The sequence below is a fragment of the Arachis hypogaea genome, chromosome 15 (genome assembly GCF_003086295.3).
Source record: "Arachis hypogaea cultivar Tifrunner chromosome 15, arahy.Tifrunner.gnm2.J5K5, whole genome shotgun sequence".
Classification (NCBI taxonomy): domain Eukaryota; kingdom Viridiplantae; phylum Streptophyta; class Magnoliopsida; order Fabales; family Fabaceae; genus Arachis; species Arachis hypogaea.
Window position 1 is genome coordinate 121,410,634 of NC_092050.1, and position 25,190 is coordinate 121,435,823.

The 25,190-nt window shown below is 33.2% G+C and overlaps 4 protein-coding genes across 17 annotated transcripts; 1 reads left to right on the forward strand and 3 right to left on the reverse strand.

Annotated features, from left to right (window-relative positions):
- Positions 1 to 2,747: 2,747 nt before the first annotated feature.
- LOC112750543 (uncharacterized) lies at positions 2,748 to 9,323 on the reverse strand. 2 transcript variants are annotated; one of them, XM_025799314.3, is made up of 8 exons: positions 9,098 to 9,323; positions 8,876 to 8,972; positions 7,960 to 8,085; positions 7,696 to 7,854; positions 5,590 to 5,708; positions 4,784 to 4,975; positions 4,348 to 4,438; positions 2,748 to 2,934 (listed from the first exon to the last, which is right to left on the reverse strand). In XM_025799314.3, exons 1-8 carry the CDS (start codon positions 9,259 to 9,261, stop codon positions 2,854 to 2,856), a joined length of 1,029 nt encoding a protein of 342 aa, XP_025655099.1. In that variant the 5' UTR covers positions 9,262 to 9,323; the 3' UTR covers positions 2,748 to 2,853. The 2 variants fall into 2 exon arrangements, with proteins under 2 accessions (XP_025655099.1, XP_025655100.1); XM_025799315.3 differs by having other exon boundaries at positions 8,876 to 8,969; positions 9,098 to 9,299.
- Positions 9,324 to 9,355: 32 nt separating this feature from the next.
- LOC112750544 (large ribosomal subunit protein uL15c) lies at positions 9,356 to 12,238 on the forward strand. The gene is made up of 4 exons (XM_025799316.2): positions 9,356 to 9,665; positions 9,747 to 10,092; positions 10,788 to 10,939; positions 11,808 to 12,238. Exons 1-4 carry the CDS (start codon positions 9,558 to 9,560, stop codon positions 12,027 to 12,029), a joined length of 828 nt encoding a protein of 275 aa, XP_025655101.1. The 5' UTR covers positions 9,356 to 9,557; the 3' UTR covers positions 12,030 to 12,238.
- A 469-nt stretch (positions 12,239 to 12,707) lies between these two features.
- Positions 12,708 to 20,030, reverse strand: LOC112750545 (pyrophosphate-energized membrane proton pump 2). Of its 13 annotated transcripts, none has more exons than XM_072216698.1 (19): positions 19,680 to 20,030; positions 19,331 to 19,421; positions 19,078 to 19,224; positions 17,893 to 18,201; positions 17,602 to 17,711; positions 17,350 to 17,484; positions 16,624 to 16,748; positions 16,370 to 16,503; positions 15,873 to 16,165; positions 15,595 to 15,798; positions 14,626 to 14,667; positions 14,323 to 14,408; positions 14,035 to 14,114; positions 13,894 to 13,954; positions 13,729 to 13,768; positions 13,490 to 13,576; positions 13,310 to 13,395; positions 13,103 to 13,180; positions 12,708 to 12,902 (listed from the first exon to the last, which is right to left on the reverse strand). In XM_072216698.1, the coding sequence occupies exons 9-11, from the start codon at positions 15,969 to 15,971 to the stop codon at positions 14,650 to 14,652; spliced, it is 321 nt and encodes a 106-aa protein (XP_072072799.1). In that variant the 5' UTR covers positions 15,972 to 16,165; positions 16,370 to 16,503; positions 16,624 to 16,748; positions 17,350 to 17,484; positions 17,602 to 17,711; positions 17,893 to 18,201; positions 19,078 to 19,224; positions 19,331 to 19,421; positions 19,680 to 20,030; the 3' UTR covers positions 12,708 to 12,902; positions 13,103 to 13,180; positions 13,310 to 13,395; positions 13,490 to 13,576; positions 13,729 to 13,768; positions 13,894 to 13,954; positions 14,035 to 14,114; positions 14,323 to 14,408; positions 14,626 to 14,649. The 13 variants fall into 13 exon arrangements, with proteins under 13 accessions (XP_072072799.1, XP_072072801.1, XP_072072805.1 ...); XM_072216700.1 differs by having other exon boundaries at positions 19,314 to 19,421; positions 19,680 to 20,021; XM_072216704.1 differs by lacking the exon at positions 16,624 to 16,748.
- Positions 20,031 to 21,546: 1,516 nt separating this feature from the next.
- Positions 21,547 to 23,016, reverse strand: LOC112750546 (large ribosomal subunit protein uL15c-like). Its single transcript, XM_025799326.3, has 2 exons — positions 22,852 to 23,016; positions 21,547 to 21,977 (listed from the first exon to the last, which is right to left on the reverse strand). The coding sequence occupies exons 1-2, from the start codon at positions 22,999 to 23,001 to the stop codon at positions 21,756 to 21,758; spliced, it is 372 nt and encodes a 123-aa protein (XP_025655111.1). The 5' UTR covers positions 23,002 to 23,016; the 3' UTR covers positions 21,547 to 21,755.
- Positions 23,017 to 25,190: the final 2,174 nt, after the last annotated feature.

Consider the following 25,190-nt stretch of genomic DNA (forward strand, 5'->3'; position numbering starts at 1 on the left):
CATTCTCAAATAATGTTTAAGAACTAAATCTTTTTAAACAATTACTTCAAACAAAACTTTCAATTTTATAAAATTTCGTCAACATCTCCTCTAAAACTCAGATTCTGCCACCCTTTTTGGGTCCTAACCAAACCAAACCAAACACCTGTTAATTAGTCAAATCACTTCCAATAACCGTTATCACAACAACAGCACTCAACCCAAGAAAATTACAAAATCCAGAATTCAATCAACCAATCCTATAAATCACAATTTAAACCGACTTCAACCAACAGCATCAATCAATAGTTAAGAATTCTCGGTCTTCTTAAACAGTTTCAAACCAAACCATCCCTCAAACACTTAAAGTCTATTATAAAATTATTCAATATTATAAAATTAAGTAAAATTTTTAATTTAATTATCAAAACTTAATTTAATTACTTTTAATACAATAATTTCTAAAAATAAAGTCTTTAATGAATTAATAAATTAAAATTAACTCATAATACTATTTTTCGAAAATTCTGGGTCTTACACCTTCTTTATTGAAGTGAAATAAATAAAAAAAATAAATCTTACAAACAAAATATTCAATGATAAACTATGATGGAGATGATGTTGAACAATTCTAAAATTATAGAATGAACCAAATTCAACACTCTCATATATCTATCTTAGCAGAATATTTCTTTGATATATCTTAGCAGAATATTTCTTTGATATAAAAATATTTTCCAAAATATTAAGCAAAAACAATAGAAAAACTCTCAATGAAACTCAAATTTTCATAAGAATAACATACAATACTTTTAGATTATCAACCTATTAAAATTATGTTTGTCATTATCAAAATTATTATTATTATTTACGAAACTCAACAAGTTATACATAAATAAGTATTAAGATAATTATTAAATTTTATTAAAAATATAAATAATAAAAACATATTAAAATATTTTTAATAATATTTTTCTTATATTAATTCTTTAATTTTTAAATTTCTCTTTCTATTTAATAATAATAAAAATAATATATAAAAATTAATTAATGACCTTTTAAAATTAAAAAATGACACTTAATTTGCAAAAAAAAAAATAATAATAACTAATATGAATTGAAGAGAATACTAAATACAAGTGGTGAAGTTTTACACTGATTCACTATAAATAATATATGAGTGTATAATTTTAAATTCTATTAACTCATTAATTTGAGATTTATCATAAAGGTGCACTGATCAACCTACTGTTATGACTTCTCTTTTACTATTTTAGATAAAATTATTGACATTTTAGGTTAGGTGAATAACTGATTTAATATCTTATTTAATTTTTTGTGTATATTAATATGTACAATATAAATAAAATAATTTTGGACTTAATACGTTAAATGTTAGTATATTAATACAAACAAATATTAATACATTTAAAAAAAATAAAATAAAGAGTGCAGCACTTTGTGAAATTAACTTCTTGTTAAAAATAAAAACAAAAAACAAAAAATTAAATAAATGATAATACACTTTAAATCTAAAAGTTTAAAACTTAAACCTTACAAAATCATAATAATTATAACCCTAAACTTAAATTCAAATCCTATACTCTCAAATCTTAAACTATATAAGCTAACCCTTACCCCCTTAAATCATAAAATTTCATACTCTTAAAGTTAATTTAGTTTATTTTAGAGATATAAATTAATTAGTTAATTTTATTTTTAAAAATTTTCCCCACACAAAGAAGTAACAAAACATGGGATTGAATTGCAAGGATTGCCGAAAATATCTCATCCTACTAAATGCTTTCAACCATCTTCAATATAAATTAAAAGAGAATTGGACTATAACTAAATATACTATACTTATTGCACTATAATCAGAAAATAAAATGGACAATTTGATACTTTGTTGATATGTTCCACCCAATTGTCATGGATTTTGATCCTCTAAATTTTAAATTTTATTTTAGAGAATAAAATATAATTTTCTATTATTTATTTTATAGGTGGGATCAAGAGAAAATATAAAAGAAAAAATATTTAAAGATAAGAAATCATACTTTATCCTCTAAAATAAAAATTCAAACTTTAGAGAATCCAAATTCAAACTATCATACTTTTAACTAAATGTGTTTTTAATAAAATATTTATTTCATAGTATGACTTTTTTCTAAATTTTTGTGATAATAAATATTTTATTCAATAAATATATTTCATTAGTTAATATTTCAATTATATTACACAATATAAATAAACTGATTATTGATTTATTACAAAATAATTATTTCAATAAACTCAAAATATATACATTAAAAAATTATTAATTATTATGTATTAAATCAGTTGTGAATAGATTTTTTTAATATATCAGAATAAAAATTATTGATCTCAACTTAATATGGTTATTTAAACGGTGAACAATTTTTTTATAATATTAAAATATATAAAATCGTGTATTCCTTATTAAAAGGCTTGGTTATAAGGCTTTACTATCTCACATATGACTCCATCACAAGTATCACTAGCCATTGTTAGGACAAGCTCTGCCAAGCTTAGTCAAGCTGCTCCCTACACAAGGAAAGAAGAGCTAGGTGTCGAATAACCATTCCACAAATGAGAATATCTTTATCTCTTTATGAAATAACATCTGTATGCTATAATCTACCTTAAAAAGAATATTGTACATTAAAGATATACACATCTCAAAGTTAAATAAAAATCTATTCTTCCCATATACCCAATCTGGATTGTTATACTCTGACCAAGAATGAAAATTAATCATTTTTTTTATTAATGTTTCATTGTAAATAAAAATCTCCATAGACTATATTGTGAAATAGTGAATTCATTACGTTACGTTGTTACATTGTATCTTTAGTTTGCTGAAATTTCTAGTGGAACGCCAATGGCAGGCTCTATAAACTTTGCATCTGGTAACTCTCTTGATAAAAGATCCTGCATTGGTAAACATTTCAAGACAAATCATTCACAGAAGATAAAGCCAAATCAAAAGTGTTACATAACCATTGTAATTAGCCAATTACAACTACCTCTAGAGAAACTTTAATGATACATTCTATACATAAGACCAATACCATCCCAAATCATTTGTAATGAACCGAGTCATTATGCCGTTGTTCTTACAGCAATACTTTCATTGTCATTGTACATGAGAAAATCTAAGGGTATTACTATGGTAAAGAGGACAATTGGATGAAAAGTGAAAATTGTTTGTTTTACAATAGAAAAAATATTAAAAAATAAAAACATCATGTGCAATGCAGACTCCCTTTAATAATTTAGTACAATCTTCACTTTTCACCAAAGAAATTCTTAAAATCTAATCTTTCTGTTTCATTTCATTTGCTGAATTTAATTTTGATACACTCTCAATGTCAAGTAATTTTACACATGCATCCAATTACGTAACGTCATATTAGTAAAAATAACTACCTTACATATTAATAGAGTGAAAGGTCATCCAAAAGAACAGATGTGATTGCATGACTTTACACTGTGTATCAAAACTAAACTCATCATTTGCTACCGATTGTATTAAGATACGATGATCCAATGATATATAAAAGGTAATAGCGACATCCAAAATAAAGGTAGTAACCTTTAGTAATAAAAAGTGGTATTTTGAATTGAATTTTAACTCCAAAAGAAACACCAAACTATTGTAAGAGGTTTAAGCCTCTATAATAGGGTCTATCATGTTCACTAGCTTTTTTATTTAAATAAAAAAATTCCCTATTTTAGAATTTAAATAAGAATAAGAAATTTACCAATTTGCGCATTTAGTGTCATTTTTGCTGCTAAAATGATACATTCCATTTTCGGTTTTTCAGTCTACGAAAATGGAGAAGGGAAAATGAATAAAAAAAATTCCCTCCCATTTTCGGTTTTTCATTTTCGATTCTGATGCCTGCAAAAATGAATCGAAAAATTCCCTCCCATTTTTGGTTTTGATGGCTGCGAAAATGAACAAAAAATTCCCTTCAATTTTCTTTTTGGTGGCTGTGAAAATGGGAGGGAATTTTTTGTGCTTCATTTTCGTTGTCTATGCATGCAAAAATGGGGAGGCAAATTCTTTCACATATTCCCTGGGCAGCCACCAAAAACCTTTTCCAAGATAAATTGGTAAATAAAGAATTTTTCTTTTTTGAAAAAAGGGCCATGTCCCTATCCTGATTTTAACACCAACCATAATGATCAACCACAAGGCCACTTCTTTTCCAAGTAGTTTCCTCCTCCGTGGTCTCCAATATGTTATTGCTACTTACGTAAAGGAAGCAAATTCTTTTACATGCAAAACAAAAATGATACATTGAGCAAATTGTCAACAGAAACTGAAAGAAACCTAACCTTAAATGATTCTATTGTTCCTTCAGACTGAACTAAGCTTGCTAGTACTCCTTTGCTATCTAGGTCTCCATTTTTCATTGGCACAATGAACCTATTAAACAAACGGAAAAGAATCGAAGTTGTGTAAATCGAAATAGGAAAATCCAATTGAACTTTCCAAGAACAAAAATTGATCAGAACTCAAATATATCATTCCAAAAGAAACCAAACTACGCAGCTAAAGGAATTCTTGGATGATATTGTTAATTAATGAGTAACTACAAAAGTACAAATTGACTTAATCACTTGGATGATTACTTACTTGTACAAATTGACATTCAATTCAATTTATTTATTTAGTAAATTCTGGTTCTATTCCTACTAACCAAAGTTACAATTTTGGTGATGTATTCTCTTGACCTCTCCGTGGTTATCTCTTTAAATACGAAAATTTTACCTGGCTTGCAGCAGCTTAGCAAGTTTCACAGCATCTTCTTGTCCTGAAACCAGGGTGAAATTCGGCAAAAGCTGCTTTATCACCGGCGTGATCACGATATCTACCTTTTCCTTCTCAACCAGATTTTGATTGTACACACAGTGAGGTTCATAGTAAAGAGACAATTGCCCCTGTGGAGATCTAACAATATACCTACATAACACATGGAGCAGAAAATGTTAAATTCTGTTAAAATTTGAACGAAAAGAAAGGGGAAAATAAGCTTAATGGTAACTAGTGGATCAATAGGCTCTAACAGGCCTATTAATCCACATTTTTTATTTGCTTTAATGAAATACAAAACTACTACATGCACACCAACAATCAGCCACTATGTATTCATATATAAATACATGTATTGTTTAACTCATTTTCAATGTATATTTTGGATTTCAACATATATTTTATAGGGATGGCTGATTTGGTATCTGATTTTTTGTGTATAGCTAGCATGGTTGAATTAAAAAGTATAAATGAAAAAATAAATTATTAAAATTTAGTGTTAAAACTATTGGTAGTTATTCTATACTATCTTCTTTGGTAGTAGAGAAGTAGAAAATTAGAGTAGTTATCTCTCAATGCCAGTGAAGGGGCACAATGGGACAAAAGCAATTGTAAATTGTAAGGTAGTTATTCTATCCGAATTCCGTTATTAGTAGGGACAACACCACATTTTTCTTGTATATACAACCAAATACATAAAAGCAAAAGCAACAACATAAAAACGTAAAAGAAGAAAAAATGCTCGAAAAATTTACAGTATTTACCCGTTCTCAGGGCGTTGCCAAGGAGGTCCAAGAACTGGTCCTGCTGTAGCCTTAATGCAGATGTTGGAACCATTCTTTGATTCAATAACAGAGCTCTCTCCAGGTTCAACATATGTAACCTGAAAATAGTTAAATTACATGGAAAGTTTAGTGGCAATGACTTGTCAACACTCAACTAAACATATGACATAAGGCTTTGTATATACTAATGGGTACAATTACGTTCTTAATATAGAAAGGATACAACGATAAGCATAATCGAACGCATTACAATAAACTACATGTATTTAACAGTTTAAAAGAATATATAACTGAATGCACCAAGACACTATTTTCTGTGTCATAATGCTAAAACTAGATTAGGGTACAAGTGTATATTCATGTATAGAAGTTTGGGACGACAAATTCAGCAAGTATTTTAAGCATTGCGATTATCTTTTCCTGTCGAGAACAATGCTAGAGAGCAGAAAAAGATTGAGACAATTTTCGTGGTTTGTTGTTCTGCGACGCCGAGCTATATGTTCCCAATACACACAATGTAGAGAAGAATCACTGATAAAACCTATACTTTACATGGGTTGCCACATAAAATCGGAAATTGGTATTTCCCGGCCATCCAATATGGGACTCATGCTTTAGGCATCAGTATGATAAAATTTGTATCTTTACTTCCCTCTTTCTTGTCACCGTTTGCACATTTTATGATATGGATCAAGATCCTCTAAAGTGAGGAAGTTAGTAAAGTGGTAAAGTGAGGAACACATTTCATGGAAGTTACAAAATCAATGATGATTAACCATTCACCTTAACATTTTACCAACTTCCTCACTTTAGAGGATCCAAATTCTTATGATATAATGTTATCATGTTACATGCTCCTTTTTTCCTATGAATGATCCCAGAGCAGCACACTTTGTGGTGTGTTTCATATAAAAAAGAGACATAAAAAGGGAAAATCCTCATTCCATACTGACTATTTAGAGAAAGGATGCATGCATTGTCATCATCTGCTATTTACAGTCTTTAATCATCACACTAAAACATTTTTGGACAAGTTTAAGAAATGTCCTCTGTCAAAGAACTTCCCTCCCTCCTTATACATGCAAGTATTTTACTCAGGAAACACGTATATACATACGAACCCCACGAAAAAATAATGTTAGGACTCACTACACCCATTGTAGCTGCTCTACCTCAAAGCCACTACGACTTCCTAATCCTACCTTCAATTATTTTTAACTGAATAGCATAGCATTTACTCTTCATTTTAATTTTGATTTTTGAAAATCATGCTTCTTATTGAGTAGTACAATCTTGTTCTACAAAGAACTATGAGAAAAATGGGAAAAAAATATATTTTTCTACTATAAGCCAAAGATCCTGAACAGTCTCAGGATGCCAAAAGGTCAAAGAAGCACTTTTTTGCTAGTCATGTGAGTACCCAGAATAATATTCATTTGTTGTTTCAATAGATGTTGCTACTCATTTTCAGGAACTTATAAATTCACAGGAGATGACCACCATTCCAAGTATACCAATATAGACAGGTACTTGTGAAGTCCCAAAGCTAAACAGAAAAGGGGCGGAAATTGGGACAAAATTGACAAAATTTGTGAAAATTTGACTATCAAAATTATAATATGGAAGTGTACAAAAGGTCTTTTAAAAGATATGCATTCCTCTGCTGAAGAAGGTATTCACAACATGAAGGAAATAAAAGAGGGAAATTGTTTAAATTTTAGAAAATAAGGAAGATAGAAACAGAAAGATATTTATTTAAAGGTGTAAGGTTCTAAATTCCAGTGCTTCCTCCTCATTCCGAAGACGGAATGCTAAGCAACATTGATATAAAGATGTTTTACATTGCAGTACCTCAGAGCACAACAAATGGCTATAACAGTAAAGGTTCTCTTTCAAACCAATTTAAACCACCTCAGTATAATCATATAATTTACCAAGTGATATCATATCAATAAAAAGCTTCAAACCTGGTTTTATTTCCAACCAACCCATCTATATAGATTAGATATGCCAAGATGAAGCAACGGAAAGGTTTAAATTCAAACATACATGGTACAGTTTTAACTGAATGGAATACTTACTTACATTGTTGAACAGAGGATCAAGCAAAGTTTTGGCGTTAGGAGTTGCTATAACTCTAACATTTGGGAATTTCTGAGAGAAAGGGTTCAAGGTCTTCAAATGGCAATGATCATCAAGGCTTTGTGTAATGAGTAGGCAATCGATTTCAGGAAGATCACTGAGCTGCACTACAAAATTACATACACCAGTGAGAAGGAAGAAAAAGAAAGCACCATAACAAATGGGGAAGCAGTAAGTATTAAGTAACTATCATCCATCAAAAGATACCTGGAACTTCTTTAACACTTTCTTAGCAGCATCATATAGCCAAGGAATTCCAAAATCCAAGTTACCAACCAAAATTGGATCAACCAATATGTTAGCCCCACCAACATTCCACAGCCAACTATTTCCCTGAGAGCCAAACATCACCCATGTCAAAAGAGAGAGAGAGAGGGGAGGGGGGTATGTAAGTGTAGATATAATGCGCGAAATACCATGCTGAGTGCAAACTCACACCCAGGAATAGATCTTCTCAATTTTTTCTCCTACATGGTGTTGTCAAGTGTGATCTCTTACCATACAAGATTCTTCTCTCACATATTTTCTCTTAGTCTCACGTAAAGTGTATCGTAAGAGATCATATTTGATAACACCACTTGAGAGCCATGCCCTTCACACCCCCCATCTACCATTGGATGGGATGTGAGTTGAAATGCACTTCTGCACTTAGAGCACGTCTAATTCATGCTCTAAAAAAATATTCAAAGCCACTTGTTTAAATTTATAAAGTTTAATACAAGTTACAGCAAAAGAGTAAAGACTAAATAAATCAAAGTGAAAGTGATTGTAGATACTCTTGGAGCACATAATAAGAATGCTATGTTGTATGCAATAGGATCATGAAAGTAAACATCACTGATTTTTTAGTTAACAATGTTAACTTTTTCAGCTAGAATTATTAGTAGTGTTTCCAAAAAAATATTATAATATTCCCGGGCATATAAAAATTAACTAACATAGGAATGTTGATTCTCATATTTTGTAACATTCCAGCAATTTTTAATATTAATCTGTATGCCAAACATCATCAAATAGGATTTTTGGGAAAGCTATGCTAAAAAAATAGCATTCAAACGAAAGTGAAAAAATAATAAATAAATAAAACTTAAGGCAATTGAAGGGAAAGAACCATAAAACCAACCTCCAAATATGTCAGTTTGAAGACCTCAGTCGCAGAAAAACTCGCCCCAACGGCGCTCCCCTCTGAAACAACAGCAGAAACAGTCCCACTCCACCTGCTAAAAAAACCAAATTTATAATTCCTAATCTGAACTAAACAGAAACATTGAAATCATGGAAAAATGCTGTTTACAACTTTCTAATGCAAAACTATAATTAGAGAGACCCACAAAGCTATAATTACCTGAAAGAAGTTGAGGTCTTGAATGACCTAGAGGTAGAGGATCCAATATTTGGTACAAAACGATTGGATGAGAAAACGGGGTACAAGAAGGGTGGTCTTGTTCTTGAGGATTGTTGATAAAACGGTTTATTAAGAGTGAGTGAATTGCAGTGAAGCGTGGCCATGGTGGTTGATGATGGTCTTGAGAGCTTTTGAGAGTTCGTTGCCACTGTGAACCGCTTCTTATGTACATTCGTGTTTCGTCACGTGATGACATATGAACGTGAATGTGCCACATGTCGAACTATGACTCAAACATCACGGTGGTGGTGAATTCTGCTTTTTCTCCGAGGCTTTTCTATTAAATATAAATATAAATTATAAAAGAAATAATTAAATAAAGAAAGAAAAAAGTGGGAAAAGAAAACTTATCCTATCTATCGATGAAATTATTGTGAAGCGTGTGGAGTGAGTGATAGACATGGCAGTTTCAGCTTCTCTAATTCCGGTATCATCCACCACCACGACTTCGCTCGCATTCGGCACCAGAAAGCCACCCGCATTTCCGTCTCTTGCTTGTCCATTCAAGGTGGCCACCTGTTCTCTTCATTACCGCTCTCTCTGTTTCCTTTCACTCCATGCTCATGTATTTCATGGCTTCAACTTGCAGGGATCCCTCAAGAAGTTGAACTCGACACCATGCGGCTACACGGCAACGCTCAGGGTGCAGCTCAGAAGACCCCTCTCGGTGGTAGTGAACAAGGCGGCTTCTGCCCCTGCCCCTGCGGCGGGGGCTTCGAGCGTGCGGTTCAGGCTTGACAACCTGGGCCCGCAACCGGGTTCGAGGAAGAAGGCGAAGAGAAAGGGAAGAGGCATATCGGCAGGGCAAGGCGCAAGCTGTGGTTTTGGGATGAGGGGTCAGAAGTCACGGTCTGGCCCCGGCGTCAGGAAGGGTTTCGAGGGTGGTCAGATGCCCCTTTACCGTCGAATCCCCAAACTTCGAGGAATTGCTGGCGGTATGCTATTATGTTTAAAATATAAAAGCTTTATGTTTTATTTCTACAGAATAGGGGCTTCTAGATTGGATTTCATTAGATTATGACCTGAACCTCAGAGAGATGTTCAAGGCAATTTTGTCATTTCTGCAATGCAATTATTGCAACTTAGATGAGGGCTACAAGAAACAGTAAATTATGATTGCCATGTATAGCTTAATCGGTTTTTTTCATTGCATCTATTGCATGGTGAGCTTTGATCCAACATGGTAACTAAACAATAGAGAACATTATTAATGTATCACTACTAGATAGAGTGTAATGCTAGATTGTTCACTTCTGTTGGTAGACCAATAATCTGGTGGTTGGTCTTCGCCTAACAAGGAAGGTTATTTCGGGTGATGTGCTGCATGGAGTTTTTTCTTTCTAGCTGAAAATAAAATCCCAGTTAAGAGAACTGCTATATACTGGTTTCATATGCACTGTTTATGTCTAGCTGTGTGGTTCTACCTTCATGGCTCATAACCTTTTGTGGAGTTGGCCATACTGCGCCTGGTTCCTACAACCGGATCATGATTTAATCAGCGCTATCATGATGTTATAGTATCTAATAAGGAAAGCAAGTATTCTTGCAACAGATAATTTGCATGTGCATGTATCTCTTCCGGAACCATTTTTTGATGCCCCTTTTCTCCCTTCTCTTCTCTTTTGATAAGGTATGCGTGCTGGGCTACCAAAATATGTCCATGTAAATCTGAGGGACATAGAGGATGCTAGATTTAAGGATGGTGAAGAGGTGTCTCTTGAAACTCTAAAGGAGAAGGGTGTGATTAATCCATCAGGAAGAGAAAGGAAACTTCCTTTGAAGGTACAGATCATGTATTGATTCAATTGCATATAAATCATGTGGCATATTTTTCTCTTACTTTCCCTTCTTGATGATTATTTTTGTAATGAGTTAGGGTATTAGGATATATGATCTTGAACAGCAAATGAGGATGCCACATTTTCTTAGCACAATCTACCATAAAAGAACTATACCATTTTCATGCTTAGAGTAAATTTCCTTGAAATTTCCAGATGTTCTTGGATCAGACTCATGTTTAATGGATTTGTCTATAAAGTCAAATTTTAAATGACATTTTAGTGGACATGTCAATGACCTGAAACTCTAAATATGAAATATCCTTCCCCTATCCAAATCGATCTTTGATAGGAGACCAAACACTTGAAAAAGATTGATATTGAAATAATGAGATCTAATGACATTTCTGTCACTGCACAGTGAATTATTAAAGGATCATTTTCTACAGAAGGCAACAAAATTTGGGTGAACCAACTGTATTTTCACATTGACATTGCTTTCAATAATATTTTGAAGAAGCCATTTGAAATAACTCTAGTAATTAACTTCTATTCTTCTGAAAGCATATTGGCTAGTGTTTAGGGACTGAAACTATAGCACATGGAGCACCATGCATTTGTTGATTAAATTCTAGCGTATTCATATCTGTAATATGCAAATGCTTTTCTGGTTTTCCAAGAAGCACACCTTTGCAACAAGTGTATTTAAGAAAGCCTTTGCTTCGAGTTAATGATGCAGTGAATTTAACTTCTTCTGGTCCAGAATCTTGTTTTGACTTTTGATAGATCAACAACCTGTACAAAGTATCTGAGATAGAGATTACGAAAGAAGAAAGAAAATAATGTGTTGCAAACTTGTGCTTTTGTTTCAGATTTTAGGTGAAGGAGAGCTTAGTAAGAAGTTGACATTTAAAGCCCGTGCTTTTTCAACATCCGCAAAGGAGAAACTAGAGAGTGCTGGTTGTTCCCTCACTGTGCTTCCTGGCCGTAAGAAATGGGTTAAGCCATCTGTTGCTAAAAACCTTGCGCGTGCTGAAGAATACTTCGCCAAGAAGCGAGCTGCTGCAGCTGCATCTGAACCAGCTTCCACATGAAGTTGAAACATTCATGTGCATCACATGTAGAAATCTTGTACGGTGAAAAGTAGTTTCATAGGAACCACCACATGTTTCACGTTCTTTAGTATCTATGTGCTGCTTCATTTAGTTATTTTTCTACATAAAGGCAGTAATTCTTTGTTCATTTTGCATTGTAATGTATTATTATGCAAATTCAGTAATTCAATGTTGTATACCTCATTAAATTTTGTCCAGCCATCACCGATTTAGTTTTGAAAAGTATAAAGCATTTTTAAAAAAGAAAATGTAAGTTTTTTTTTTTAAATCATTGATTCAGGGTTAACGATTGGGGGTTGTAGCCTGTTTAGTTTCATAATAATATAAATGAAACCATTGCATCTGTGACAACTAGCCGTAATGGATTAAGATAACAAGATATTTTGCTGTTTCTACTTTCTTGTTGAAGGTGGATGTTGATTACTGAAAGTTCCTCTTACTATTGCCACTAAAATATTAAAACTTTACTTATGTTCACTCTTTTAGAAATGACAATCTATCATTTTTTTTAAATTTCAAATTATTTTTACCAACAATTATTATTATTGTACGTAATATAAATACACTAAAATTAATTAATACAAAATGAAATATTTCATTAAATTCAAAATATTTATACACAAATTTCTCTTGAAAAGTAATAAAGCATAATACAAATTTAAACAACACAAATATTACAAAAAAAAAAGAATTTAAAAGTAAATCTACATTATATATTTAGAAAACAAAATGGACTTTGTCCCAACATGTTTAGACCAAAATGCCAAAGTGTGTACTCCATTTGCCTGACCAAGTCTTTTATTGGTGTGGTGCCAAAGACAAGATCCTGGTTCAACAGAATAGCTGCCTCTGCTACAATAATAACCATATATCATTAACACAAGTAAGTAAAATCATCAAAGGATCACTAGTCAGAACATTAAGACATGCTAAACCAAGTATCTGATAACAAAACAAACTTAGTGAGATTTTAGAACATTAAGACATGCTGAAACACTAGTCAGTGATATCAGTTAAACCTATCAACAGTTCAGTGCAGTTAGAAATCACACCAGAACTATCTCCCAAGAAAAATGACCAGCATTTTGAGCAGCTATTCCTCTCTCAAAGCTTTGAATGGCATACAAGTCCTAACAGATATACATAGAAAAAAAGAATAGCAAGATGAATACTTGATTCAACTAAGGTTTTCAATGAGTTGAAATAATATATTCCAAGGGATAGAGTAATGTTATTTGGCAAGGTAAAAAAGTGCTTACATGAGCTCAAGGACAAGTGCAGATGCTCCGCCTCCGCCATTGCAGATGCCAGCAACGCCATATCTCCCATTCTTCTGTCTCAATACCTAAAACAGCCGAACCCAAGTTGGTTCATATACATGCGAAAGTATGTAAGGGTGAAGGAATAAGATGCTTAGAGTAACCAAGATAGCAATTTACCCCTATTAATGTAACTAGGATTCGAGCCCCGCTGCAACCCAGTGGATGGCCTAATGATACAGCTCCACCATGTACATTAAGTTTGTCCTGCATTTAATAAGAAATGCATAAATTATATACAATATTTAGTCATGTAATGGGGCAGAATGAAGGAATCAAATTGGAGAAGCAGCCATGCTAGCCAAAAGAAAATGTCAGATTAATGTGCAAAGAACTAGTTTAGTCACATGAACACTCACAGGACTAAGACGAAGAAGCTTCTGATTTGCAAGAGACAACCTGTATAGAAGAAATTAGAAGAACAAAAGATAAAGGAAATAAGAATGAATGAGTAAAGGGTGCTGTATTCCTTATAGAAAAAGCTTCATTTATTTCATAATAATCAATTTGAGAAGCCTCTAGACCAGCATTTGATATAGCTTTTGGTATTGCAAGGGCAGGAGCAGTTGTAAATAATTCAGGTTCCTGTAAGAATCATTTTGATTCAGCTCTACATGATCATATTTATCAAGATCAAAACAGTTTAGAATAATCAGTCACAAGACCTGAGCCGCATCCGCGAATCCTCTTATCTTTGCTATTACATGCAATCCGAGCTCACGTGCTTTCTCTTCACTCACTAGCACTATCGCAGCAGCTCCATCATTAGTCAAATCCATAAACCAGTTCATTATCAATAAAAGGGCATGCACTTGACAACCTTGTGATTGCTTTATCACAGTTTTCTAGAATGGTATGATTAAAACTAATCGAATTTCTTGCAATGATGCATGGAACCATTCCCATGAATTCACATAAGAATAAAGAATGCACTCTAGATTTTAGAGACAGACCTTATGCTAGAAGCATTGCCAGCAGTCACAGTACCACCATTCGGCTTGAAGTTTGCTCTAAGCTTCTTTAACTTTGCAGCATCAAACTAGCCACAAGAACAATAATATAGATATCAATCAAAATGCACAAGTCTCCACCATAATCCAATGCCAAGCAAGTCAGAAAGACCATAAATCAAGTAAACTGCGAATCATAAAAAGTCAGAAGAACTTCTGAACTAAATAACAGAAGTAATCACACCAACATTAACCATTGTATGATACCATATTAACAGAGCTTAATTTTAGGGTGTTCAGAAGAACCTTAACCTTGGCGGTACCAAAAGGCTAGATGCTGAGATAACACTGAAAACACAAATAACAAGAACGTTAAATCAATAATTGCACCATTAACATCCTTTAAACACAAGAATAATAATCCCTTATAAGTTACTAGTACTATATTAATTCAAATAAATAATAAATGGTAGGGGGTTCCACATAGTACATAAGAAATGATAAAGAGTGCTCTAACACTAATGATCATTGTCATTATGCGAATAATAAAGGTGCATGAGCTAATAAAGATATAAGTAGTAATATAATATATCCATGAAAAAAAGATATAATAATAATATAATCGGCAGTAACTGAAAGTACACTTGTGGATAATTAAAGAATTCTCTACTAGGCCTTTAGGTTAGAGTATTTAATTTATTATTTTAATATGATGTATTGTAATTGTTTGACAAGTATCCTAATGCATTATGAGAAAATTATAATAGTAATTGAAAACTTAATTTTAGGGTATTGCACTAGTGCCTTTGTTGCTTATTTGTCTTCTTCTTCCAATCAACTCTCTAGACAAGTTTTCATCATCTTGTCGTATATAGGTGGCTACTTAACGCTCAGTAACCCGAATCAACTAAATTTGAGAAAATTGAATGAGAATTCTAAATTTTCTACTATTATAAAAACCACATGAAAGTTATATTAATGCTAAATTGTTCTGTCAAAAGACTATGGATGAAATACCACTTTTGTTTTAGCCAGGGATGCAACCTACAGCAATCGACCTCATCCTCTCTTACAGAATCCACAACAATCAACTTTTCTCTATTTGATAAAAAAGATATAGTTGTTCTACGTGATTCACATCACATTTTATATCAACATTTCATATTGATAAACCCAGTAACCGAAATGAAGACCAGAATTCAATAAAAGGGAATATAAATCTAGAATATTTGTGGGAGCAGGACATAAAAAGTTAAGCATAGGAAATAGAGTTACCTGAACCATTTCAGGGGGGCCCTCATCCTTTGCAAGCACCCACTTTGTAAGATATATAGACACAAGGAAGCTGAGAATACAAATAGAGATGACAAAGACAATGATGGGAGATGTACTGGCTCCCATGTAAAAGATAGCCCCAAATCCGAGGAGCAAAAGAATGAATAGAACACGGACATTTATTCCCAGGAGAATACGAAATATCTGCAGAAAGATGGGAGTGAGAAAATGGTTGAAATTAGATGATGAAGGAAGCAGTGGTAGTGGAGTTAATTTACCACTGGGGTGTAAGGTTTGGTGCGCATGTTGGGGAAAGTTCTTGGCCTGTCGTGGTAAGGCCCCAAAGAACCAGCCTCCTTGTCGTCATCGATCATCATGCCGTGGCTGGAATTGACCCTGCGCAGCGCGCGATAAGGATTGTACTCACCACCAGATTGGGGCAAGTCACCCCCTGACCCCAGTCGCTGAATTTTGAATTCCCTTTTTTAATCCCACACTCACTCTCCACAAACTCTTACTCAGAATGCAATGCAATGCACTTGCTTCTTGGATTCCTCCCTTGTTCGCTTCACTATTTCATAAAATAAAATAAAAAAGTAAATAATAAACGCTAAATGGATATATCGTGAACCATTTGATTGCCATTCTAATTACAAGAAATTAGATAGAATATGCAGTAGATCTGAAGTGATCGGCAACACGATCTATGCCTAAGGGAGTGAGTGAAACCATTAATCGTAACTGAAATAGAAATTGGAAAAGATCTAATACTTACGGGTGTCAAGAGTGGTGAATCCCAATTGACCTTCAGCTTCCTTCCTTCCAGTTCACAGCAAAACAGGAAGGAACCTCTCCTTTATTTCTCTTCTCTTTTTCCCTTCTTTGTCTGTGTCTAATCACTGTTACTAACTGAGCACGAGCAGTAATAATTATTAATACTAAAATCGTCGGTTTTGTTAACAGGACAAGATATTGAACAACTCAACTAAACTCAACAGAAGAGAGCCTGCGTTTTCAAGTGTCACTCACCACTCAGCACCGAACAGAGCTAATTATAAGATAACTTGCAAAACAGTATTGTAGTAGCATGATTTCTGTCAAGATTAAGGTAACTCTTCATCTCTCACATAGATGATAATGCATCGAACATAAACCTAAACCATCAAACTATTAGCCACTGATATTTAAAAAGTACTCACAAGATCAGCCGATCAGGGATTCCATGAAGGCCTGAAGTTTAAGTTTCTTACTTTCTTTTCAAAATAATCAAGCAACTGGAGCAAAGCTATAGGAAGGTATATGAGGAAATTAAAGTTCAACATTAAGGCATATGGAGCTATCAAATCAATAATAGCAGGTGCAAGTATGCATTCTATTCGTTTATGATACAATGAAGGACATTCTTTACATTTAAGAAGGGGGTAATTCCATCACAGATTGCTCTTCTCAATACAGATGTCAAAACAAATGTGAACTGTGTACTAAAATTTAAAAACATCAAAACCTTTCTTTGATTAAAATTTAAAAACACATTATCAATATAATGATGGTGCATGGCATTCCCACGATGATGATATTCTTATGACAAATCGATAAAGGAACTCATTTACACATGTTTTAGTCAAAGATGAAAACTAGACAGTACAATGATGACAATCTTAGAACTACACAAAGCAAACAAGAAGCAGTCTAAGAATGTAAATTTTAGCTTCCAAATCATTGAACCACAATCCATTGGAAAAGAGCAATACTTACAAGCAATTGATAGTACTCAGCCTCCCGCAATAGTTCATTATATTCAGAGTCCTCCAGAATGGGAACCACACCATCTCTCAACCAATTAAGAATGTGATGGAAGTGCTTACCATCCATGTCAACAAAGACATATCCCTGCAACCAGTCATTGCAATTTTCACCAAATCAATAAACAAAGCCAAACGTGCATAATTGAGGAAACCATATACAAGTATAAACAAAGAAACAAAGAAAGACAGAATTTGACATTGCCTTATCAGAATCTAGGAAGAGAGTATGGCGACCACTGAACATAGTAGCCAGCATTGGATGAGGCTCCCGCTGAGTCAACGTATCAGTTGTGGTGCAGAATTTCTTGCCCCCTGCAAAAAATTTTCACGAACAAGGACCAAAATACATAATTATGACAGATATTCATCTTTCCTCAACCAAGAATTGAACGGTCCAAACTCCAAAATAATAAATTCGCAATTACATAAAATCCCTAATTCTAGAGAATTGGGGAAAAAAAGATTGGAATGAATGAGAGGATAAGAAACATACCGATGTGAGGCGAACGACAGAAGGCGAATGGGATTCGGAGTCCTTCATTGTAAGCAGAGAAAGAAAGAGAAGGAAGAGTATTGCAGTCGCAGGACTCACACCAAAACTACGAGCTCAAGCTTCCATGGCACAACACTGACACTATTTTTTGGTTTTCCGATTTGGATCAAAGGAATCAGGAATTTACAACGCAGATCTGAGGTGGAGGAATAGAGATGCGGTTTGAATGAGTGTAGGACGATGGACAGCGGCTGTCAGCGGTGGCAAGGCCTATGGCGGTGATGGTCGATGATGGAGGGAAGTGAGTTCCTTTAAGGTAGTGACGGAGGGAAGTGAGTCTTCTGAAGAACCAAACCCCAACACAGGAACAGTTTTTTTTTCTTTTTCTTTTTCAATGAATTTAGTAAGGTTTTGAGAACCGAACTGGTCATCGAACCGTTTTAGTTACTGGTTTATTAGTTTATTAGTTCAATTGGTCCAATTGTGATTCAATCGAAAAAATCGTTTTAAAATAAAAAATATAAAATAATAAATAAATTATAAATAAACATTTTAAAATATAATTATAGTTTAATATATATCTTAAACTATCTTCTAAATTTAAAACACTACATGAAATGTCATCGACCAAAACCATATGATCTTATTAAAATATACTATAAAACTAAAATTAAACATAGAATTACAAGTCATTATCTAGATTTTCAATGATACAAAAAATTAAACAATTTTGATTCCAATAAATCAGAATAGAAATTGAAACTCTATATTGGCTGACTTGTGTTTCATAACCCTCTGGAAGTTTGATAATGAAAGAATGAACATTGGCTACTCTTGTAGCTTCTTCAATCTCAACTTGGTCAACATCAGATCTTTCTAAGAGCATGTTTTCTCTAATTGTTATCGCAAACAAAGCCAGTTCTTGACTCACTAGTCCTATTTGCTGCCTCAACCATTTTAGCTTCAAACTCTTAACATCATTCCCATCTAGCAAAACTTGTCTTACATACAATTTCTTCAATTAATTACTGCACATAACATACTATACCATATCATATGGCTTTTGATTAATATGCATAACTTCAGTTCCAAATTTTTTAACAAGCAAATAAACTACATACTAAACAAGAATGCAACTTTACTTAGCCATCACTCAAATTGAGAAATTGTAACTTTTAAGTTTACCTGATAGAATCTCTCTATGAGGGACACAATCATGCTCTTTTCAGAGCCGCTGCTGAGTAATCCTCAGTGCAGATGAGTAACCTTGCAATGCTCTATTCTCCCTAACAAATGCCAACAGCCCAACACCACTCTGATTTGAACAATAGTCTGCAAAAAAAAAAAAAAGCCTCAACATCATCAACAACAATCACAACACCACCCCAGATGAAAAAAAAAGAAGCTCCCAAGATTAATACTTTGGTGTATTATTGACCTGTTCAACAATGTTGCCTGCTGGAGAAAGAACTTCTTGCCTTTTAGTAGAGAGCTTGGCCAAAGTGGTGTGTGAATGGCTCCAATGACAGCTATAGAGTAACAAATCCATTTTTAGCAATAATTTCAACAACACAAAATCAATTATTTGATTTCCATTCACAATTTCACATTCAGAAATTAAAAAAAGCAGCAACAGAGTATCAAATTCATTTTTAGCAATAATTTCAACAACACAAAATTAATTATTTGATTTTCCTTCATAATTTCACATTCAGAAATTAAAAAAAGCAGCAACAGAATAACATAAATCAATTATTCAACATTATTATTACAAAAAAAATTAATACCTAAGCTAGAAGCTGGATCCTGGAAGGCTGGAACAGGGCAGAGCTGGCGAGGGTATGGAAGTGGTTGGGGACAGTGGCTGGGAAGATAGTGGCCGACGTGGTGGTGTGGAACAGAGTTGCCACCGGCAGGAAGTGACTGCGCGACGGAGGCAAGAGGCGAGACCGGCGATAGTTGATTCGATTTTCGAAGCTCAAACGGTGGTGGCTGGACAGACGTTGCGCCGTTGCCTTCGAAGCTCGAAGTTGGGACGGCGGCGGTGGCTGGACTGCTGCTTCGCGTTGTGGAGGCTAGAGACTAGAAGGAAGAGGGGTTATGGAACTTAGGGTTGCCATCCCTGCACAGCGAAACACAGCGTTTTTGTTAGATTCAAAAACAGGTCGAGTCACGGTTCGGTTCGACCGGCCGGTTCAACGATCCAACCGCGATTTACAAATTTGTCGGTTTTGTCTTCTGTCTGAATCATAATTGATAGCGGTTTGTAGTTCGAACGGTTTTCAGAACCTTGCAATTTAGTTTAGGAAAATAGGAAAATGTTTACTGGCAATAATAACAATGGTCGTTATTAATTTAAAAAAATAAATATAAAAGTAAAAAAAATAATAATTTAGTGGCAATAATAATAAATTAATAATTGCCATTATAACATATATTAATAATGGCAAATTTGTAATGGCTACAAAAATATAAGTTAAATAAAGGAAATAATAGCTATTGTATTATTACCGCTAAAAGTTTGTCGCTAAAAATAAATTTTGTTGTAATGAATCATGATCCGGTTGTAGGAACCAGGCGCAGTATGGCCAACTCCACAAAAGGTTATGAGCCATGAAGGTAGAACCACACAACTAGACATAAACAGTGCATATGAAACCAGTATATAGCAGTTCTCTTAAGTCTTAACTAGGATTTTATTTTCAGCTAGAAAGAAAAACTCCATGCAGCACATCACTGGAAATAACCTTCCTTGTTAGGCGAAGACCAACCACCAGATTATTGGTCTACCAACAGAAGTGAACAATCTAGCATTACACACTATCTAGTAGTGATACATTAATACTTTTCTCTATTGTTTGGATGGAAGTCATTCTCATCAAATTTCAAATATGAAAAATTCCTAGGCTTTCAACTTTTAAGAGAAACTTAATAGGTTATTTTAAAAGCGGTAAATGACACCATAATGAGGAAAAAAAGTGAGGGAAAAACGTTGTACAAAAGCAACAAACTAATTGAACACCAAAATTTTCAACTTGAGGTTATTTTATAGAGAGCATAGGAAAAAGAAAGGGAAAAGTAGAAGAGGGAAGGCTTCTAGTTTTGGAAGGAATAAGGACCATAACGTTGTAATTTAAAGTTGTATTTGGCAACAGTAAGAAAAGCAGTGTTCCTGACGCATGGATTCTACTAGGTTTGGAAATTGGAATGAATTTTGCATCACTGAACAAGGAAACTTGCACCTAAGAGGAACTTTCAGTAATCAACATCTACATTCAACAAGAAAGTAGTGTTAGTGTTGCAAGTGTGAGGAGTGTTGAAGTTAGTCCCACATAAAAGAAAGCAAGGAAGAGTGAGAGTTTATAAGATGAGAGATTCATTAACTTGATACTTTAAGGTTTTGAGTTAGATGTGATGACATCAAAGAAAGCAAGGAAGAGTGGGAGTTTATAAAATGAGAGACCCATTAACTTGATACCTTAAGGTTGTCGAGAGCTCCCCACACAATGATTTCATTTATATTATTATGAAACTAAACAGGCTACAACCCCCAACCGTTAACCCTGAATCAATGATTTAAAAAAAAAACTTACATTTTCTTTTTTAAAATTGCTTTATACTTTTCAAAACTAAATCGGTGATGGCTGGACAAAATTTAATGAGGTATACAACATTGAATTACTGAATTTGCATAATAATACATTACAATGCAAAATGAACAAAGAATTACTGCCTTTATGTAGAAAAATAACTAAATGAAGCAGCACATAGATACTAAAGAACGTGAAACATGTGGTGGTTCCTATGAAACTACTTTTCACCGTACAAGATTTCTACATGTGATGCACATGAATGTTTCAACTTCATGCGGAAGCTGGTTCAGATGCAGCTGCAGCAGCTCGCTTCTTGGCGAAGTATTCTTCAGCACGCGCAAGGTTTTTAGCAACAGATGGCTTAACCCATTTCTTACGGCCAGGAAGCACAGTGAGGGAACAACCAGCACTCTCTAGTTTCTCCTTTGCGGATGTTGAAAAAGCACGGGCTTTAAATGTCAACTTCTTACTAAGCTCTCCTTCACCTAAAATCTGAAACAAAAGCACAAGTTTGCAACACATTATTTTCTTTCTTCTTTCGTAATCTCTATCTCAGATACTTTGTACAGGTTGTTGATCTATCAAAAGTCAAAACAAGATTCTGGACCAGAAGAAGTTAAATTCACTGCATCATTAACTCGAAGCAAAGGCTTTCTTAAATACACTTGTTGCAAAGGTGTGCTTCTTGGAAAACCAGAAAAGCATTTGCATATTACAGATATGAATACGCTAGAATTTAATCAACAAATGCATGGTGCTCCATGTGCTATAGTTTCAGTCCCTAAACACTAGCCAATATGCTTTCAGAAGAATAGAAGTTAATTACTAGAGTTATTTCAAATGGCTTCTTCAAAATATTATTGAAAGCAATGTCAATGTGAAAATACAGTTGGTTCACCCAAATTTTGTTGCCTTCTGTAGAAAATGATCCTTTAATAATTCACTGTGCAGTGACAGAAATGTCATTAGATCTCATTATTTCAATATCAATCTTTTTCAAGTGTTTGGTCTCCTATCAAAGATCGATTTGGATAGGGGAAGGATCGATATTTCATATTTAGAGTTTCAGGTCATTGACATGTCCACTAAAATGTCATTTAAAATTTGACTTTATAGACAAATCCATTAAACATGAGTCTGATCCAAGAACATCTGGAAATTTCAAGGAAATTTACTCTAAGCATGAAAATGGTATAGTTCTTTTATGGTAGATTGTGCTAAGAAAATGTGGCATCCTCATTTGCTGTTCAAGATCATATATATCCTAATACCCTAACTCATTACAAAAATAATCATCAAGAAGGGAAAGTAAGAGAAAAATATGCCACATGATTTATATGCAATTGAATCAATACATGATCTGTACCTTCAAAGGAAGTTTCTTTTCTCTTCCTGATGGATTAATCACACCCTTCTCCTTTAGAGTTTCAAGAGACACCTCTTCACCATCCTTAAATCTAGCATCCTCTATGTCCCTCAGATTTACATGGACATATTTTCGTAGCCCAACACGCATACCTTATCAAAAGAGAAGAGAAGGGAGAAAAGCGGCATCAAAAAAATGGTTCCGGAAGAGATACATGCACATGCAAATTATCTTTTGCAAGAATACTTGCTTTCCTTATTAGATACTATAACATTATGATAGCGCTGATTAAATCATGATCCGGTTGTAAGAACCAGGCGCAGTATGGCCAACTCCACAAAAGGTTATGAGCCATGAAGGTAGAACCACACAGCTAGACATAAACAGTGCATATGAAATTAGTATATAGCAGTTCTCTTAAGTCTTAACTAGAATTTTATTTTCAGCTAGAAAGAAAAACTCCATGCAGCACATCACCGGAAATAACCTTCTTTGTTAGGCGAAGACCAACCACCAGATTATTGGTCTACCAACAGAAGTGAACAATCTAGCATTACACTCTATCTAGTAGTGAACAATCTAGCATTACACTCTACCAATGAATTTGCCTTGTGAGTACATGTGAGTATACAGCAAATTCATTGGTTCAATATCAAATTCTTAAATAAAATTTAAATCTATGCTTAATCCGTCATACTCGAATGTACTAAAACATATGTAAGAAATAAATAAAAATTCTAAATTCTTAAAAAAATAAGTTTAAAAAATAATTTGACAGTCAAAATAATTGTAAAATGTTATTTAATTAAATATTGGTTCTTCCTTACTAATTAAATATTGTAAATTTAACTATTTAGTTTTATTAATGAAACTTTGTTTTTTAAAATATATTGTTAGGATTTTTCTAACAGCTATATTTATTAAAACTTTTAATTGAAATCAATTTAATTTTTGTATACTAGTCAAAATAATTTTAAATTATAGTGCTACTAATAAGGTTTATTAAATCTAATAGTTACAGTTAAATCGTAGCATTGTAGTTGACATCAAATTGTGTTCAAGCTTTTTCAAAATCTTTATGCTCATCACTATTTAATTTGTTGAACATTAATAATTTTTCTCATAAACCGTGACAGCCTACATAGGTTTATGAATTTAAAAAATCCTTCATAAATAGGTAACAATGGTTAGCTCCTACAGATTACATAATAACAAAAAAGGACATGCAGGTAAGGAATTTTCAATTGTTGCAATCACGTAAAGCTTTCCCCCTTTTATTTATTTGAGTACATTGCCCTACTCTTTATATTAGAAATACATACATAAGAATCTAATGAATAAATTTATCATTATTTTTGTCCAAAAAATATAAAAAAATTATGGTATAATAGTAATAATAATTTTTTTGGATGGAGGACTGTTATGTCTGACGGAGGAAAACGTTGAGAATTGATCGGTATATTAATTTTCTTTGGGGACTAAAATGTCCGATTTTAAAATCTTTGGGACTGATCTGGGTAATTACTTTGCCGAAAAATGAATTAAGACTTTGTCTGTCGAAGTAAAACCTTAGAGATTGATCTGTGTATTAATTTTTTTTAAAGATTAAAATGTCCACTTTTAATTACGATTTTAAATGAGTTTATCGATTTTACGAAATTTGTACTAAGTCTGACGATTTTACGATTTAAATCTTGTTAAGATTTTACGTTTTACGTTTTTTATTTACTTGTTCGATTTCACGTAAAATCTCGATTTTCTCTACCTACTGTTAATTTATTCTCCCTTTTTCTTTTCTCCGGGTCGGTTTATTTGTTTTTGGGCTGGGCACAGTATCGTATTCTCACTTGCAGTTGTTTTATTCCTGAATCTCAACTCTCGTGCAGTGATTTGGGCTTTTGATGTTTTTGGGCTATTCCTCCTATTTTATTTTTCAATAAGATCCAGTAGTTGGTCCTGATATATTGGGCTTTTAAACGTAAGAGAAACCATTCAACGTAAAAAAAAGTTAAACTAAAAGAAAAACAAATAGATGAAACATGTATTGGACGCAAGAAAAACAAAATCATACGAAAACAATCAGTTATTTTTATAAAATATATAATAAAAATAAAATAAATTAAATAATTCATATATTTATATAAATATATAATGACTGATATTTTGTATCTATATAATATTTTTAAATAAGTCATGTTAATCACTAATTGGATTTGGATGTATTTAACGTCATCCATCCTAATCTTTGTTGTATTATGTTTTTGAAAGCACTATTTGACTACACTAGAGAGCACTAGTTATTAAGTTATTATTTAAGAGTTTAAGCATATATATTGGCT